The sequence below is a fragment of the Simochromis diagramma genome, unplaced genomic scaffold (genome assembly GCF_900408965.1).
Source record: "Simochromis diagramma unplaced genomic scaffold, fSimDia1.1 OVJJ01000753.1, whole genome shotgun sequence".
NCBI lineage: Eukaryota > Metazoa > Chordata > Actinopteri > Cichliformes > Cichlidae > Simochromis > Simochromis diagramma.
This window is the reverse complement of record NW_024387523.1, coordinates 14,467,547-14,482,234: the sequence shown is the minus strand read 5'-3', so window position 1 is coordinate 14,482,234 and position 14,688 is coordinate 14,467,547. Positions and strand designations below refer to the sequence as shown.

At 39.8% G+C, this 14,688-nt stretch overlaps 1 protein-coding gene across 1 annotated transcript; it reads left to right on the top strand.

The window, feature by feature from the left end:
- Positions 1 to 12,190: 12,190 nt before the first annotated feature.
- On the top strand, positions 12,191 to 14,143 carry npy (neuropeptide Y). The gene is made up of 4 exons (XM_040019914.1): positions 12,191 to 12,299; positions 12,585 to 12,772; positions 13,627 to 13,716; positions 13,806 to 14,143. The coding sequence occupies exons 2-4, from the start codon at positions 12,585 to 12,587 to the stop codon at positions 13,825 to 13,827; spliced, it is 300 nt and encodes a 99-aa protein (XP_039875848.1). The 5' UTR covers positions 12,191 to 12,299; the 3' UTR covers positions 13,828 to 14,143.
- The last annotated feature ends 545 nt before the right edge of the window (positions 14,144 to 14,688 follow it).

Below are 14,688 nucleotides of genomic sequence, written 5' to 3'. Positions count from 1 at the left end.
TACTGCTATATTTAGATTAATGAATCCACAGGCTATGTTTGCAGCCTGCACTCTGCATACTATCTGCATACAGTCACACCCTCATTTCTCTGCATATACTGTGGCTGTAATTCACAATCAGTTGATGCGCTACTTTTGTTAAACCCCCTGAATTAAAAATCTGAAACTTCGGAAATCTGCACTTCAATCACATGTTGATTGTTTGATTTAAAATCTACCATGTGTGCAGAAGCAAGGTTAAAAAAAATGTCTTTGGACTGCAACTGTACGCTTTTTTCAGAGTTGAAGAACAAGCAGCTTGGTTCAAAGTGAAATCATTTCAGCTTTCACTGAAAAGTATGTCTTTGTCAGTGTCGTGACAAAGTGATATAATCAGCTGTCAGCAAAAGCTGTGACTAAATCCCACCATGCAACTGAACAATTACTGACAATACAGTATATCGGTTCAGTCAAAGAGCTGAGTGGGGGAACCACTGGCAACATTATTACGATGATCCAGATTTTGACACACTGTTTTTGTGAACTTTTAAGAAGACGAAACAATGCTTTATCAAGTAGATGTTGTCTGTTTTATAATGCTGTTTGTGCTGCCATGATGCATAAACCACGGTCCTCTTTATTTGGCATCTCTGCTGAAACTCACAAGGGTGACTATGATGGTAAAAATTAAGATATGATGTAGCGCTTTTCGAGACCCTCAAAGCGCTTTACAATTCCACTATTCATTCACTCTCACACTGGTGGAGGCAAGCTACAGTTGTAGCCACAGCTGCCCTGGGGCAGACTGACAGAAGCGAGGCTGCCATATCAGCCCCTCTGGCCATCACCAGTAGACGGTAGGTGAAGTGCCTTGCCCAAGGACACAATGACCGAGACAGCAACCTTCCGATTACAAGACGAACTCTTGAGCCACGATCGCCCTGAATGACTAAATTATTTAGTTAGTCATCTTCAGTTGAATTATTATTAAAGTTATTTAAACTCAAATTAATCCAAAGGTCAACCTTTTTAAAGTATATAAGACTACAATTTTCCTAAAGTCTGTGTGTAATTGTATTAAACAACTGTGATCTCAGCAGTGGGCAAAATAAGTGCTATTAAGTTTTGTTTTGTTTTTTCCATAATCAAGCAGCCCTGGCAGCTTTCTCAAGAGCCACTCATCATCTACACGAGTGAGAGACTGAAGACATTTGTAACAGCAAACCAAAGATGAAAAATACAAGACTAAATTAAAACCTGCTCAGCTATCATTTTGAGTTTTACTCAATCACCATCATAACATTTTTCTAAGATTTGGAACCTGTTCACCAGCTATCTTTTTTCCTAAACTTTTCCACCCATCTATCTTCTTCCAGTTATCCTATTCAGGGTCATGGGGGCCTATAACCTATGCCAGCTGTCATAAGAGGAAAGGAAGGATGCACCCTGGACAGGTCGCTGATCTATCACAGGGCCAACAAGTTGAGGGTTACGACCATTCTTGCTCACATTCACATCTACAGCCAATTTATAGTCATGTGAAAAAGAAAGTTTTCTCATGGGTGGTTCTTCTTTGTTTGAAGAATTTAAGGTCATTGTTTTCTGTGTGTCTTGATTGCTCTCTTACATTGTGCCTTAGAATGTTGCTTCAGCTTAAGGAGGTTTATGGGCATTTGTATATACATAGCTCTTTCAAGGTCCATAGCATTTCACTCAGGTTCAGACCTGAACTTTTTACTGGACTACTGCAGGATCTTGATTTTTTCCCCCCATTCATTCTGTTGTAGATTTGCAGCTGTACTTGGGATCATTGTCCATTTTCTTTAGCTATGGCCTTTTTAGTATACAGAGGAGTTCATGGTCAACTCAGGGATAACAAGCTGCCAAGGTCCCGTGGCTGCAAAACAAGCCAAAGTCATCATCCCTCCACCACCGTGCTGACAGTAGGTGTGTTTGGTTTTCTCCAAAGTGACACAAAGGCCAAAGATTATTGTCACAAATGTTAGCATCTAATTGAGAGCTGTAGAGTCTGAGCTCGAGCACTTGGATTTTCTTTTACAATTTTTCTGAACGTTGCATGGTTGGACCTTGGGGTGAATTTCCTGGGATGTTCAGTTCTGGGAAGATTGGAAGTTATATTGAATGTTTTCCACTTCCAGAAATATATTTTCTATGAACTAGTGGTCCTTAAAGTTTAATTCCTAAAAATCTTATGGCAATGAATAGTCACTCTAACATTTAGTTATAAAACTGGTCAGTTTACGCATGTGAGCCATTTATGACTGACGTTTTCTTGTTGCGAAGAAGCCACCCACTCAACACATCACTAAAATAACAGCAGAACCACGGCGCTACGTGCTCACTGATGAGCGCAGTTTTTAATTTGCAGATAGATGTACTGTCTCCGATTGATTAATCCCATTCCTCACGGTAGATCAGGAATGATGAGAGTTGATTTAATCCATCCAGTGAATGACGATAGAAGCGGGTCATGTATTCTTCACTGACAGCCCACTTTCAAACGTCTTCAACCTAGAAACACAATTAATGAGGCTCCAATGAGGATTTACTCCCACACAGATGTTCCTACTCTGATGATCGCAAGTCAAACTGGATCAGCATCCACATTGGCGGTGCCCAGTGAATTTCAAGTCACCTGTGTTGTAATGTTGGCATTACCTGAGGGAACTTGGCATGTGTTTGTGCGAGTTAGTGAGCTGAGCAGGTGGTCGTGGGGGAAAGAACGTTGGTCTGTGCTCGAAGGACGACATGGATGCACCTGGGTCTCAGCGGGCGAGTGTTTAAAAAGGAACCAAGAGGAATCTGAAATCTCAAAGCTGAAACTTCAGATTCAGAGTAAACAATGCCCATGGTATCAGGCTAAATAAAGCATGCATGCAACCAATCACAGCTGTTTACACACTTCAAAATATTAATCGTGTTTCTCCTTTGCTACTTAGAAGAGAATCAAGCATTCTTAGAAAAACTTAACCTATTTATAGTGCTTGCTTATCGCAGAGTGGGATGGGGTGAGGCAGAGCAAGAGGTGAAAAACCTATTAATTTAAGAGGTAAAGGCCTGACGAATTAGTCTGGCACGATTACTATTTAGTGTAATTGCCTTTCCATAGCAACCCCGTTAAGGAGGCCACAGGTAATTTAGTTCAGAAACCTGTTGAGGGGAATGACTACTACACTTGACTCATCCCCATGGAAACCACGCCCTGCTTGACTGACAGATTCGACGCAACAAATCAAGAGACAAGAACGGAAGATTAAATTGGCAATTACTGCGCAAGAAGACACTTAATTACCCGTGTGACAGTTATCGTAAACAAAGACTGAATTAACTGGAGGTAAAAAACTCTTCCTGCAATTTCCCCACAGACAGAGGGGTAAAAAATATTCATGCAGAGGCACAGAGAAACACAACAGATAGGTTCTGACAAATCATTAAAAAAAAACCCCACTTACATGCTAAGTTAGAATCTAGGGATACAATTTTGAAGAGAATTCCCAAAATAATGCTAAGAACTCAGAGAGCGTCTATTAAAACCACTTTACAGAGGGTGTAAAACAGTACTGTGCAAAATATTTGGGCAAATTAATGTGGCATGTTTTCAAATTATTGCAATGGATATTTCTTATTTAACTTTAGCAGGAAAAAAATCTCTGGCAGAACCAGGCTTAGGAAGGCCAGCCATCTGCCATAATCAGTTGAAGAAGACAGCCTATATGTTTGTGTGTACTGCTATTTATTAGCTAAAATCATGGTTTTGTGACATAAACAACAAATTGAATGAATGCATGTGTATATCCATGGTTGCGTCTTGGCTCTTCCTGTGTTGACTTTCAGAAAAAGCAGAGGTGACCAGAGGTAATAAAAGCAACAAATACTGTCAAGATCTGGCTGAGAAACTGCAGGATGTAAGGGCACACCTATACATTAGCATCTTGGCAATCATACTAGTAATTAGCATGCTGGCACGAATTACCTGCTTTATTACCTGTTTTACTTTACATTTACTCAATGAATATCACATCATGTTGTGGAAGATTTTAAACTTTTAGTGATTTAGATTTTTAGTGATTGGAACTATAAACTCATTACGAGATACTTACTGAACACAAATCAAATGAGCAGTAAGGTGATTTTCTCATAGACTTCCACATAACCAGGATTTTTGTAACGGAAGAGTTGCCCCCTGCTGGCCATTAGTAAAAATGCAGGTTTAAAGTGTTTTCAAAGTGGCTTCATGTTACAGACCAGGGGCTACTCCTACCTTTCACACACAGTTTATGGTTTTGTAACTATACTGGCCTTCTGGCTTTGAGGCTAACCACCACACCATTGTGCTGCCCAAAACTGAAGAGGAAAATGCTAAATCATAACACAAGTATTTCAATTTCAGTTTGTTTATTTATTTAAAAGGTACGGTGCAGTTCACTTCCAATACAGAGCATGAAAATGATTTTCACTTGTTCCACTTTTACATCCACAATGCACAAACAAGATTTACAGTCTTCAATTACATATTCAATATATTTATATAATAAATAATATATAATTCATGAGTAAATGATTAACACAATGGTCCTCCTTATCTAGCATGTGACAATTTACTCTCACCAAATCTAATGGTTGGAATGTCCCATAATGTGAGAGTCCAATTTAATGTAGACCTATTACTACACAAACATACAGTATTATTAGTATGATATTATGTTTATGGATATCTAGTGAGATCTATAGTTCCCTAGTTTACCATTTTAGTTATTCATTAATAATCTGATTACCAAATTATTTTCTAACATCTTCAACCCAAGACTTTCAGTGTGGCAGGCCAGTCTTTTTCCATGAATCCTCTCCTGATTACCAAAAGAATCTGAAGAGCTTTTTTCTGTTCTTACTTGAAGAAAACAGAGTAATGTGTAAGAGGAATGAAAAAAAATCAGAATTTCATGAATCTAAGGCATAGATGTGTGTGTTTCCTCTCTTTTGTGGTAGAAACAGTGGGAAATTGACTTCATAGATGGTGTGCTTCGATCTCCTCCTGTGTCGACAGACTCGGGAGGGGGGTGGCGAGTGAGGTGAGAGAAATGGATTTTGCTTTTTCGTGATAACAGAGACAAAGTATTGTATAGCTAATGATTGTTTGGCTAGCACGTGTTTAAACACAAGCAGCTACACACACTCATTCATGAATATATGAACACTGATGGAGTTCATATGAGTTTAAACAAATACACAACGTAGCCAGTGATAGAGACGAATTAGTGTTACTAGTGTTGCTGTTATTGATTCAACCTAGCGCACTTATAAACGCTAGGATACCATGAAAGCTATAAGTCAATGATAAAGGACAGTAGGGTTTCCACAATTTGTTTTTCAGTAACAATGTAAAGTAACAGGAGGCCCAAAATATAAAATATCTAAAATTATAGCTGTCAAGGCAGGACACAGCTTAAGGTTTGCTGTAGACTCACTCTTGTCCTTTCTCTTGAGTGAGAGTTTCCACAAAACTGTAGCTCTTTTTTTCTTTTAAAGTCAGGTAAATTATACACACACAAAAAGAAAATCCATTGACTTTACACTGTTTGTGTTTATATAGCACTTAATAAAAGTAAATAAAAGTTACAAAGTGCCGAATAATAATAAAAGCAACAAATATGCATTTTTAAAGTTCAGATTTGAAAGAGGTTACAGATTTTGCCCACCTGAGATCTGCCTCCAGAATATTCCACATCTGTGGGGCCTGAACTTCAAATGCTCCAAGACTTTTAGTTGGGACCAGTGCAGGTTCATGTCAGCATCTCACAGATATAGGCTGGAGTCTGAACCTGTAGCACAGCAGTAAAATCTTGAAATCAATTCTAAAACTAACAGTTAACTAATAAAGGGCTGCACGGACTGATGTAATGTAGTTACTCCTTTTGCTGCATGTTAAAAGCCTAGCAGCAGATTTTGACAACTTAACTGATGCTGATATATGAATTTATTTATTTTAAAGGGACAGTGTAAAGTAAATATGCCAGAAAAGCCAAAAACCTACTTTTCGTCTGTACTCCCTGGCAGGTCAGACAAAAACAATAATAAATTTAATAAACCATCAGGGTAATGTACAACAATTTGGTCCAAAAACCAAATACATATTTACAACAGTACATAAAATTACAGCATGAAATTTCATAGTACAATAAGAAAACACAAAACAACAAGGAAATATAAAAAAAATAAAAACATTAAAGACAGCACATATTAGCATGCAATTAACGATCACAAATCTAAAATCTGTGTCAGATGATTGAATCTAGTCTTAATTTTAAAGCTAGTACGCAGAGAATACATTTCAATTTTGGGAAATGTCCCATTTATCCTCAGATCTCTCAGTTAAGTATAGGGTTGCCTTGCATCAGCTAATTAGCTTAGCATAAAAACTACGAAAACTGGGAAACACCTATCTGACACGCTGATGAATTACTAGTGATTGTATTTTCTCTTGTAAAATGTTTCTTGACCTTGTTATTGGTGTGAATCCACCCTTTTTGGCCATTTGTAATCATCTTAAACAGCCAATGTAACAACTATGTTAAACATTAGCTGTACACTGGCTAGCAACAAGTGCAGTGGCCCTCTCTGTGGGCCTGTGCTTGTGTGTTTGTGCTCAGCTCAACCTCTGCATGTACAGTAAAACACTCTTTAATTAAATAAATGAGATATAATGGGTTAATTAGTGAGCTTTAGTGGATTTGCTGCCTTTGAACAGAGACTAAGCTAAGCTAACCAGCCTAGCTTTACATGGATTAACATTTAATAGACAGCTGTGGGATCTTCCTATTTAAGAAGCAACAAAGGAAACAAGCATGTTTCCCGCAGGGGTTCATTTTAAAGCACATTACACGTTTGCCATTATAAGAGGTCAAAACATTTAGCCTAGATGAGAATAATATCTCCCTTGTCTCAAGACTTTGCCCAATTTTAAGCCTCTTAAAGTGCAGTACTATTTTGTATCATTAATCCTAAGTATGAATAAATTATGCAAGAAACAGCACTTAAACTCAAACATCTTTATAAGCAGTTTTAATTATAATATTGCACTTGTTGTAAAAAATTCCCACTGTTTTAGTGTGAACATCTGTATTCACAGTAGCCTAACCATGCATTATGCTACCCTAATAATAACATTAAATCTGCAGATGCTTTTAATGTACAAAATAAGCATCGGGGCATAGTCAGTGGCTGATTCACAGTGAATGTGAACGTCATGAATGCAGCACATTCTCTTGATGCTTTCAAATGCCTACTAATGCATTGTTTACACACTATTACCAGGCGTCTTCTATATAGTATCTAATAAGTTGGTAAAATGTTTTAACATATATTTACAGCTACAGTATAATAAATGGATGGAAAAGTACTGTCAATGTATTCAGTAGACATACTAATATGTTAAATAGTTATGATTTGGAAATTGTGACGTCATTCATTTGATTGTGTGTCTTGTGTTTAAATACATACGTTTTAAAAGAATTAAAAGAATCAATTTTAATTGTTGTTTAAGGTTATTTTTTGTCACTCTGCCACTCAAAAAAAAATTAAAACCTCGCCAAAATGACTCAGATAAATTCAATTCAATGTGACAGCAGACATAACAGTGACGCACACAGACTGCCGTGGTCTTACACAGGTCGTAACATTTATTAAACTAAAGTTTAGGGCCCTTTGACGTGTTACAGGTTTCATCAGGTTTCCTAATATATAAGCTCAGGACTCCCACCTGCACACCTGAGCCGAACCAACCTGTCACAGCTTGCTAGCGTGACCTTCTGTTCATCTGTCTCTCAAAAGACCTTATATGATGCTTCTCTTGACATGACACTGGTGCTGCTTTCACCCCAGAAGCAGATGAGACACACTTGCAAACACCCATACAGATACAGACGCATACTCACACAGATCAGAGGAGACAGCAAGGAGCTCTGACAGACAAGGTTAAGACAGGTAAATTAAAATTAGTGAAAGCAGTTTGACTCTTAAAGCAGTGGGTGTTTAATAAGGAGAAGAAGAAATGAATAAACAGAAGAAGAAATGAATGTTTCCTCTATGAGGGTTGTCAGTATTGTATTTTCTGTGATCTGAAAGTAGAGGAGAAGCTTAGGTTTCTTTGAGATGTTGCATAATTGCCTACAAAGACTGTCAGTTAATGTCAAAGCCAAGACAAAGAAGAACCATTGGGGATATGCTTCTATGAAGTTTGTTCAGCAGAAATCTTTCTGTAAAACTATTATTAACTTAAATGTCACCTAATGTAAGTCAATTGTTATTATGATGAAGCAGAGCTATACAAGCAACAATCAGACTTTGTTAAAGTCGCTAATCCAGTGCCTTGGTTTATTTAATCGATGACAAACCACAATCCTCTGCAATGGCGCTCAAATCACCTTCAGTTTGCAGCTAAACCGGGAGCTGCCGTGCCCTATCTAAGTAATAGTAGTGCTTGCTTACCACAAGTCACCATTGCACAATAGTGTAGTCAAAAGCAGCAATTTAGATGTCAGAGTTGTATGTAAAAATGCCGTTATAGCCAAAGAAAGCACAAAGCTGCAATGGGATTTGGCCTGTTTGCATGCAACTGCCTGACAGAGACGACGCACATAGCCTGCTTGTCACTGTTTCCTCGTGCGCTCGTACACACTGTAAATTTGAAAAGTGTCATTCAGAGCAGCCGAAAATTGCGAGCCTTTTCATCTCTACAAATCCCGGGAGAGAACTTATTGTACAAACCAGGAGGCTGATGAGAGGAGGAGAAAACAAATTTGCATTTAAACAGCTTGCTCTCTGAAGGAGTCGGTCTCCACAGAGCCGATTTCTGATAATGCCAGCTCTTCATTAAATTATTTTCTGCAGCGGTTACCTTAAAGGTGCTGCATTAATACATCATTGTTAACTTAATTGCACGTATTTTTTTAATTTGTCTAATTAGCCAGCATAACTGGGACTGTATTAGGCTGATTGGTAGCCATCTTTCTAATAGCACTGATATTATTAGTGCTGATGCTAACATAAATGAATGATCACATTTCCCCTGAACTCTCTTAGCCCTGTCACTTAACCATTTTTCTCCCCCTGAGTTTGAAGAACGGTGCCCTCGTCCTCTTCCTTTTCCTCTTTTGTGATGTACAGAAATTCACCAGATTTCCTCCAATATCTGACCTGGTTGTCAGAGCTTTTTTAATTATAGATCATGATGTAAATATTTAATGAACAGAACACTGGATGAGACTGTTATAACCCCAAGCACAGACTAATCCTCTGTATGTGCAGTAAGAAAGAAGCCGCAAATAAGCAAAGATGTCACTGGCAAAATGTCTCCTATTTGCATACTTGTTAGCTGATTATTTTTGATCCCCTGTCTCACCTTAGATGTAAAATGATGAGGCTGGTGGTGTTATATATTGTTCTTACTGTTAAAAAAATATGTTCATTAGTCTTTAAATAATGAATTAAAGACATAGGCCTTTTTTTTTATCTAGAAGAAAAAATCAAGCAGGACTAAGTGCATTTGTTGGGGACTATTTTCACCTGTGTATTAATAAATACTTTTGACAGTGACAGTGATTTACAATAACGCCCTTTTACACCCATCAAACCTCTCCAGTGTGAATTGCACTGCAGAGTTTTCTCACAATTAATGTCTCTGATTCACTTAAACTGCATTGCATTTCCATCCAGCTTTCAATCAAGCAGCAGAGGGGGACTTCATGTAGTGGTGTGCTATTCGCCACTTGTTATATTTTCCCTGAGTTTATCTACCGAGCTTCTCTTTCTATATGTCTAAAGGCTCTTTGACTCTTGCTGGCAAGGATGCGTGCTGTTTCAAAAGCTCAAAGGTATCCCTAAAGACACCGATTTGTCTGTGCATGTCTCCTAATCCACTGTCTGACAGGCATATTTAGTTTGGGATTCATCCACTGCCTCAAAGGAAGTTCTTTGGGTTCAAATTTTAGGCCTGCATAGGAACATTTTTGAGTTGCTGTTTAATGCTCTCAAAAATATAAGCCACACTAAAAGTCAATTTCTGTCCCTAGAGGAACAATCCACATGAATATTCCCCCCTGATTGGACCTAAAGGTAACTACATGTACCTTTCTAAGGGCCAAACAAGACTAAGAAATGCTTTACAAAATGCCAATCCTGTTCTGAATTAATCAAAAAGCTAAACTAATGGAAGCCCATGTACCTCATTAAGAAATAAGAGAATAAAATAGAAAAATGTCACCTGAAGACCAAGACTTCTCTCTGTAAAAACTCTGTAAAAACCATACAAATAACTACACCCTGTCCAGGGTACAACAGCAGTACCTCACATGGTATGACCCCAGAGACCTCTAATAGTACAATATAGTACATGAGCAAATGCTGAATGTTCCACATCTTTGTATGGAAATGTACTGATTGGCTCTAATTCACTTTGGTGCAAACTGAAAGATCTCAACAACATTGCGTCCAGTGAATTCATGATCACACAGTCATGTTTCCCAGTGGATGAGTGATCCCATGACTTTATCTGTAAGCATCGCCAGGAAGCCTGCGTTTTCTCTTCAGAGCTGTACACTTTCTAAACACCTGCTGGATGGATCAGCAAACTTTTTCACAGGCATGCACGGATCCTAGATGACTAATCTCTATCAAGGTGATGCCCTGGCTTTTTCCTTTAGTGCCACCATTAGCGGTGAGATGTTTTAGTTCCTTTAACGTTTTATCTAGTGCCATTATCGGGTCAAAAACTTAAAAGCCCACCCCCCGCCTTTTTAATCAAGCAGACACTATTTGACCTCTCAACTTTGTCGGAGTGCTTTAGACATCTGCTCCACTCACACAAGTCAGACACCTACGTATACGTGCAAGCTGTTTCCTTGAAAACGCTGTTATACCTGATGAAGTGCTCTCTTTGCGCGCACGCATCCCCTGAGGAGGACTGAAAGTTCTCATTCCTGCCTGCGATCATGACGATTTGGTCATGACTCTGTGCTCCACACTCTCTCACTTGTGCCCCATCCCTCATCTCCCCTCTTAGCATCCTGTGTTACACAAAAACCTCTTAACGCATCCTCTGAGCAACTTAAAAAAGCAGCACTGCTGAAGAATACTAATTTTGACAGATTATACGGCTGCGGGCTGGTATACAAAAGGATTATGAATGGGAGGTAAATGAAGCACTCGGTGATACAGATTCATTTGAAGTGCTATTTGGGTTTTCTTATTAAGTGGGTTCCTTGGAGATTGGGCTCTTCTTTGGCTGACGTGTCGTGACATTCACATTTAGGGCTTTTGTTCACGTTGAGAGTCACAGTCTCATTTCATCTGAGGGAATAACGGCAAAATGAAATTAGTGGACTGATTCAGTCAAATGGCGCTCATGCACATGTGAGTCGGTTTGAGGTCTTTTTATTCCAGATCAGCCGAGGGCGCCGTCACAGGAGTTTCTTTCGTGAGGAGGCCTTCTATAGAGGAATCATTTGAAGTTCACCCACAGTGTTGCATTACTGCCACTCTTTTGTGACTTCAAATGGGATTATTGATCTCATTATGTAGAAGAATCACTACTTGATTGTGAAATTGTTTACCTTCTTCCTCCACAGAGGAGCTGACGTGTGTATCAGCCTGTCTGTGTGACAGTGTGTGTTTAAATGCAGCTGTGTATGTGCGTGCGTGTGTGTGTGTGTGTGTGTGTGTGTGTGTGTGTGTGTGTGTGTGTGTGTGTGTGTGTGTGTGTGTGCAATAAAAATATTGTTACACTAATAACAAGTCAAGATAATCCAAGCATATTTCCAATAGGAAAATTGTCCATTAGATGCGTAACTGTGCACTTGCTGTGGACCTTTTAGAATTTAATTATCCTGTAGCAATAATTATGTTATGCTCCTTCATAGACATGACTTGTCTTAATTGGTTTGGATTCTAAAATACCAGCGTATCACCAGGGTTGGCTAAAGTCTGGAAAAACCATCCCTAAAACTGCTTGTTCTCATTTGAAACCAGGTTTATTAATGCACTCTGTTTCTACTTTCCATTGTTATTTTGCATCTATTAAACTAATGGGAAGAGCTTCAAATACTCAATATAAAAAAACACTCGCGCTAATGACAGCATCAGCGGTGACGTTCACACGAAGAAAGGCAAAGATAGCGCTGCTCTGACGCGCTTTTCTGCAGCGCGTCTGGCGCACACATATAAACCGCCGCGCGCACCAAGCGCTCAGAAGAGAAAAAGAGACGCCACAGGACAGCGCGCAGATCTCGCTCTAACCCTTGGGGAAAGTAAGTATGTAAATATTAGGTTGACATGATATTATTTCAGCTTTTTAAAGTCTCTCCGTAGCACTTCTAATGCGTATCTACTGGGTATGCCATGAAAGTCCTGGTTTCTGGAATACTAACCTTGTTTGCAGTAAAAAAAATAAAAAAAAAAATTGCGTGTTTTTTGCTTTGTTTGTTTTCAGAAAGAAATTTATCCAGAATAAATGACAAATCCAAGAAATTTACAGCACAGCATAACAAGTGTCCACTGATGTTAATTAACTGTTCTGTACTTCACTCTGCCAGATGCATCCTAACTTGGTAAGCTGGCTGGGGACTCTGGGGTTCCTGCTGTGGGCGCTGGTCTGCTTGGGCGCCTTGACGGAGGCATACCCGGTGAAACCAGAGAACCCCGGGGAGGACGCCCCCGCGGAGGAGCTGGCCAAGTACTACTCAGCCCTGAGACATTACATCAACCTCATTACAAGACAGAGGTGGGCGGACTAATTAAACCTCCCAATAGAATAGAATAGAACATAACAGAGTACTTATTGTTTACTCATTATTTCTTTCCTCTTCAAATGCTGCCCCCACTGTTCTTTTATTTTTTATATAATAATTTTTAATAAATCTATTTTAGTGGGACTATTTCATTTTATCTCAAAACGTTGTTATACCCTGGGCTGAAATGCCATAAGTTACACGGGTAAAGGCAATAACACGTCTTTTTTTCTTCTATTTCTCTGGTATCTTCCAACTGGTCAAACTGATCAGTAAGGAAACTGTCTTTTTCTGACAGTGCTTGTCATGTCATTTAAAGCCAGGAGGCTATAAGCTGGCAGTCCGGTGGAATTTTACTTGTTGGAGTTATCTGAACCTTGCAGGTCTTGTAGATTATTCGTTCTCTCTTGTGACAGAGCAGATATCGCCTGCTGCCCATTTACCACTGATTTTTTTTTTTTAAGAAAGGAAGGAAGGAAGGAAGAAAAAGAAAAGAAAGTCCAGACTGTCACCGTGCAGTGGCAAGTCACCCGCTGTTCTTGGCTTTCAGCTGTCAGTGGGCTGGATACCTCTGCAGGCGTTAAGCCACACAGAGGGACAAATGCGCCGTCACGGCTTATCTTTTGAGGCAAATGTGACCACCTGCGATGGAACTCCTATCTGAGCCTGCTGGGTCTGATTCTGCACAGATTTCTCTCAGCTCATGACTGGACATATGACTCAAGGACACAGCGAGATATGACTTAGAGTTGTTCGCTCGTAATTGGACAAAGAAATTTATATCTATTGTTATTCATTTTTAAGCTCGCCCTTTTTAATTCCTTCTTTCCATCTCGCTCTGCTCCAGGTATGGGAAGAGATCCAGTCCTGAGATTCTGGACACACTGGTCTCAGAGCTGCTGCTGAAGGAAAGCACAGACACGCTTCCACAGTCAAGGTATGCGTTTAAAGGCGCAACTTTTCTGTCGTTGTATTTGTATCTCGATCTTTACACCTCTCTGTCTCTCTCTTTCTCCGTGTCTCCAGATATGACCCATCACTGTGGTGATGCTGCCATCCCTCTCGTCTCGCTCACTGCTGTCCCGCCAGCGCTGACATTCTGACCTCTACACGTCCGTCACTTACGTCCTACACCAAACGAACACCACGCCTCTGCCCTCCTTTCGCCTCCATGATCCGCAACGTATATATCCAACCCCTCTTCCTTACGCATCAGCCACACCCAACACTGCTTGAAGTCTATGCCATAAAACTGTAAATACTTTATTCTGAGTCGTCATCTGTGCAACATGATCGTAAAGTGGAGGAGGGGGGGGTCTGCTGATTGTATTGTATATTTGTGCTATTAAAGATTCACTGTTTGAACAAAGGCATCCCCTGGTATCTGTTTGACGGGTGACACGATGACAGTGTTGTATATTATTTGCAAAAAGTAATCAGAGGGCTTTAATGAGGGCTTTAAGGGAGGTCTTGTTTTCAAAGCTGATCATCAGAAACTGTTTGTCACCCATGAAGAGATCGGGTTCGGACTTGCTGTGCCACACCTTGTCTCCCAGTTACTGTAGCAGCTGGTGAAGCTCTATGAGACAGGGTAATTGGGCAGGGAAGCGAGTTAAACCGAGTTAAGCACGCACAGTCAAGTTGAATTCAAAATTGAATGGCTAATGGCGCCCTCTTGTGGCCGCAAATATAAGTACATCATCTCAAACTACATGGTGGAGGTGGTGGTGGTGGTGTTGTGTGTGTGTGTGTGGGGGGGGGGGGGGGGGTGTAATTTCCAGGAGCATTATTGCAATTATCCGAGCGGTTAGGTGCCACAGCCTGACACCCAATCAGATCTGAGAGTACAAATTAAGTCGTGAAGAGGCACTGCAGATACGCAATCCTCTGAAATACATCGAAGGAGGGG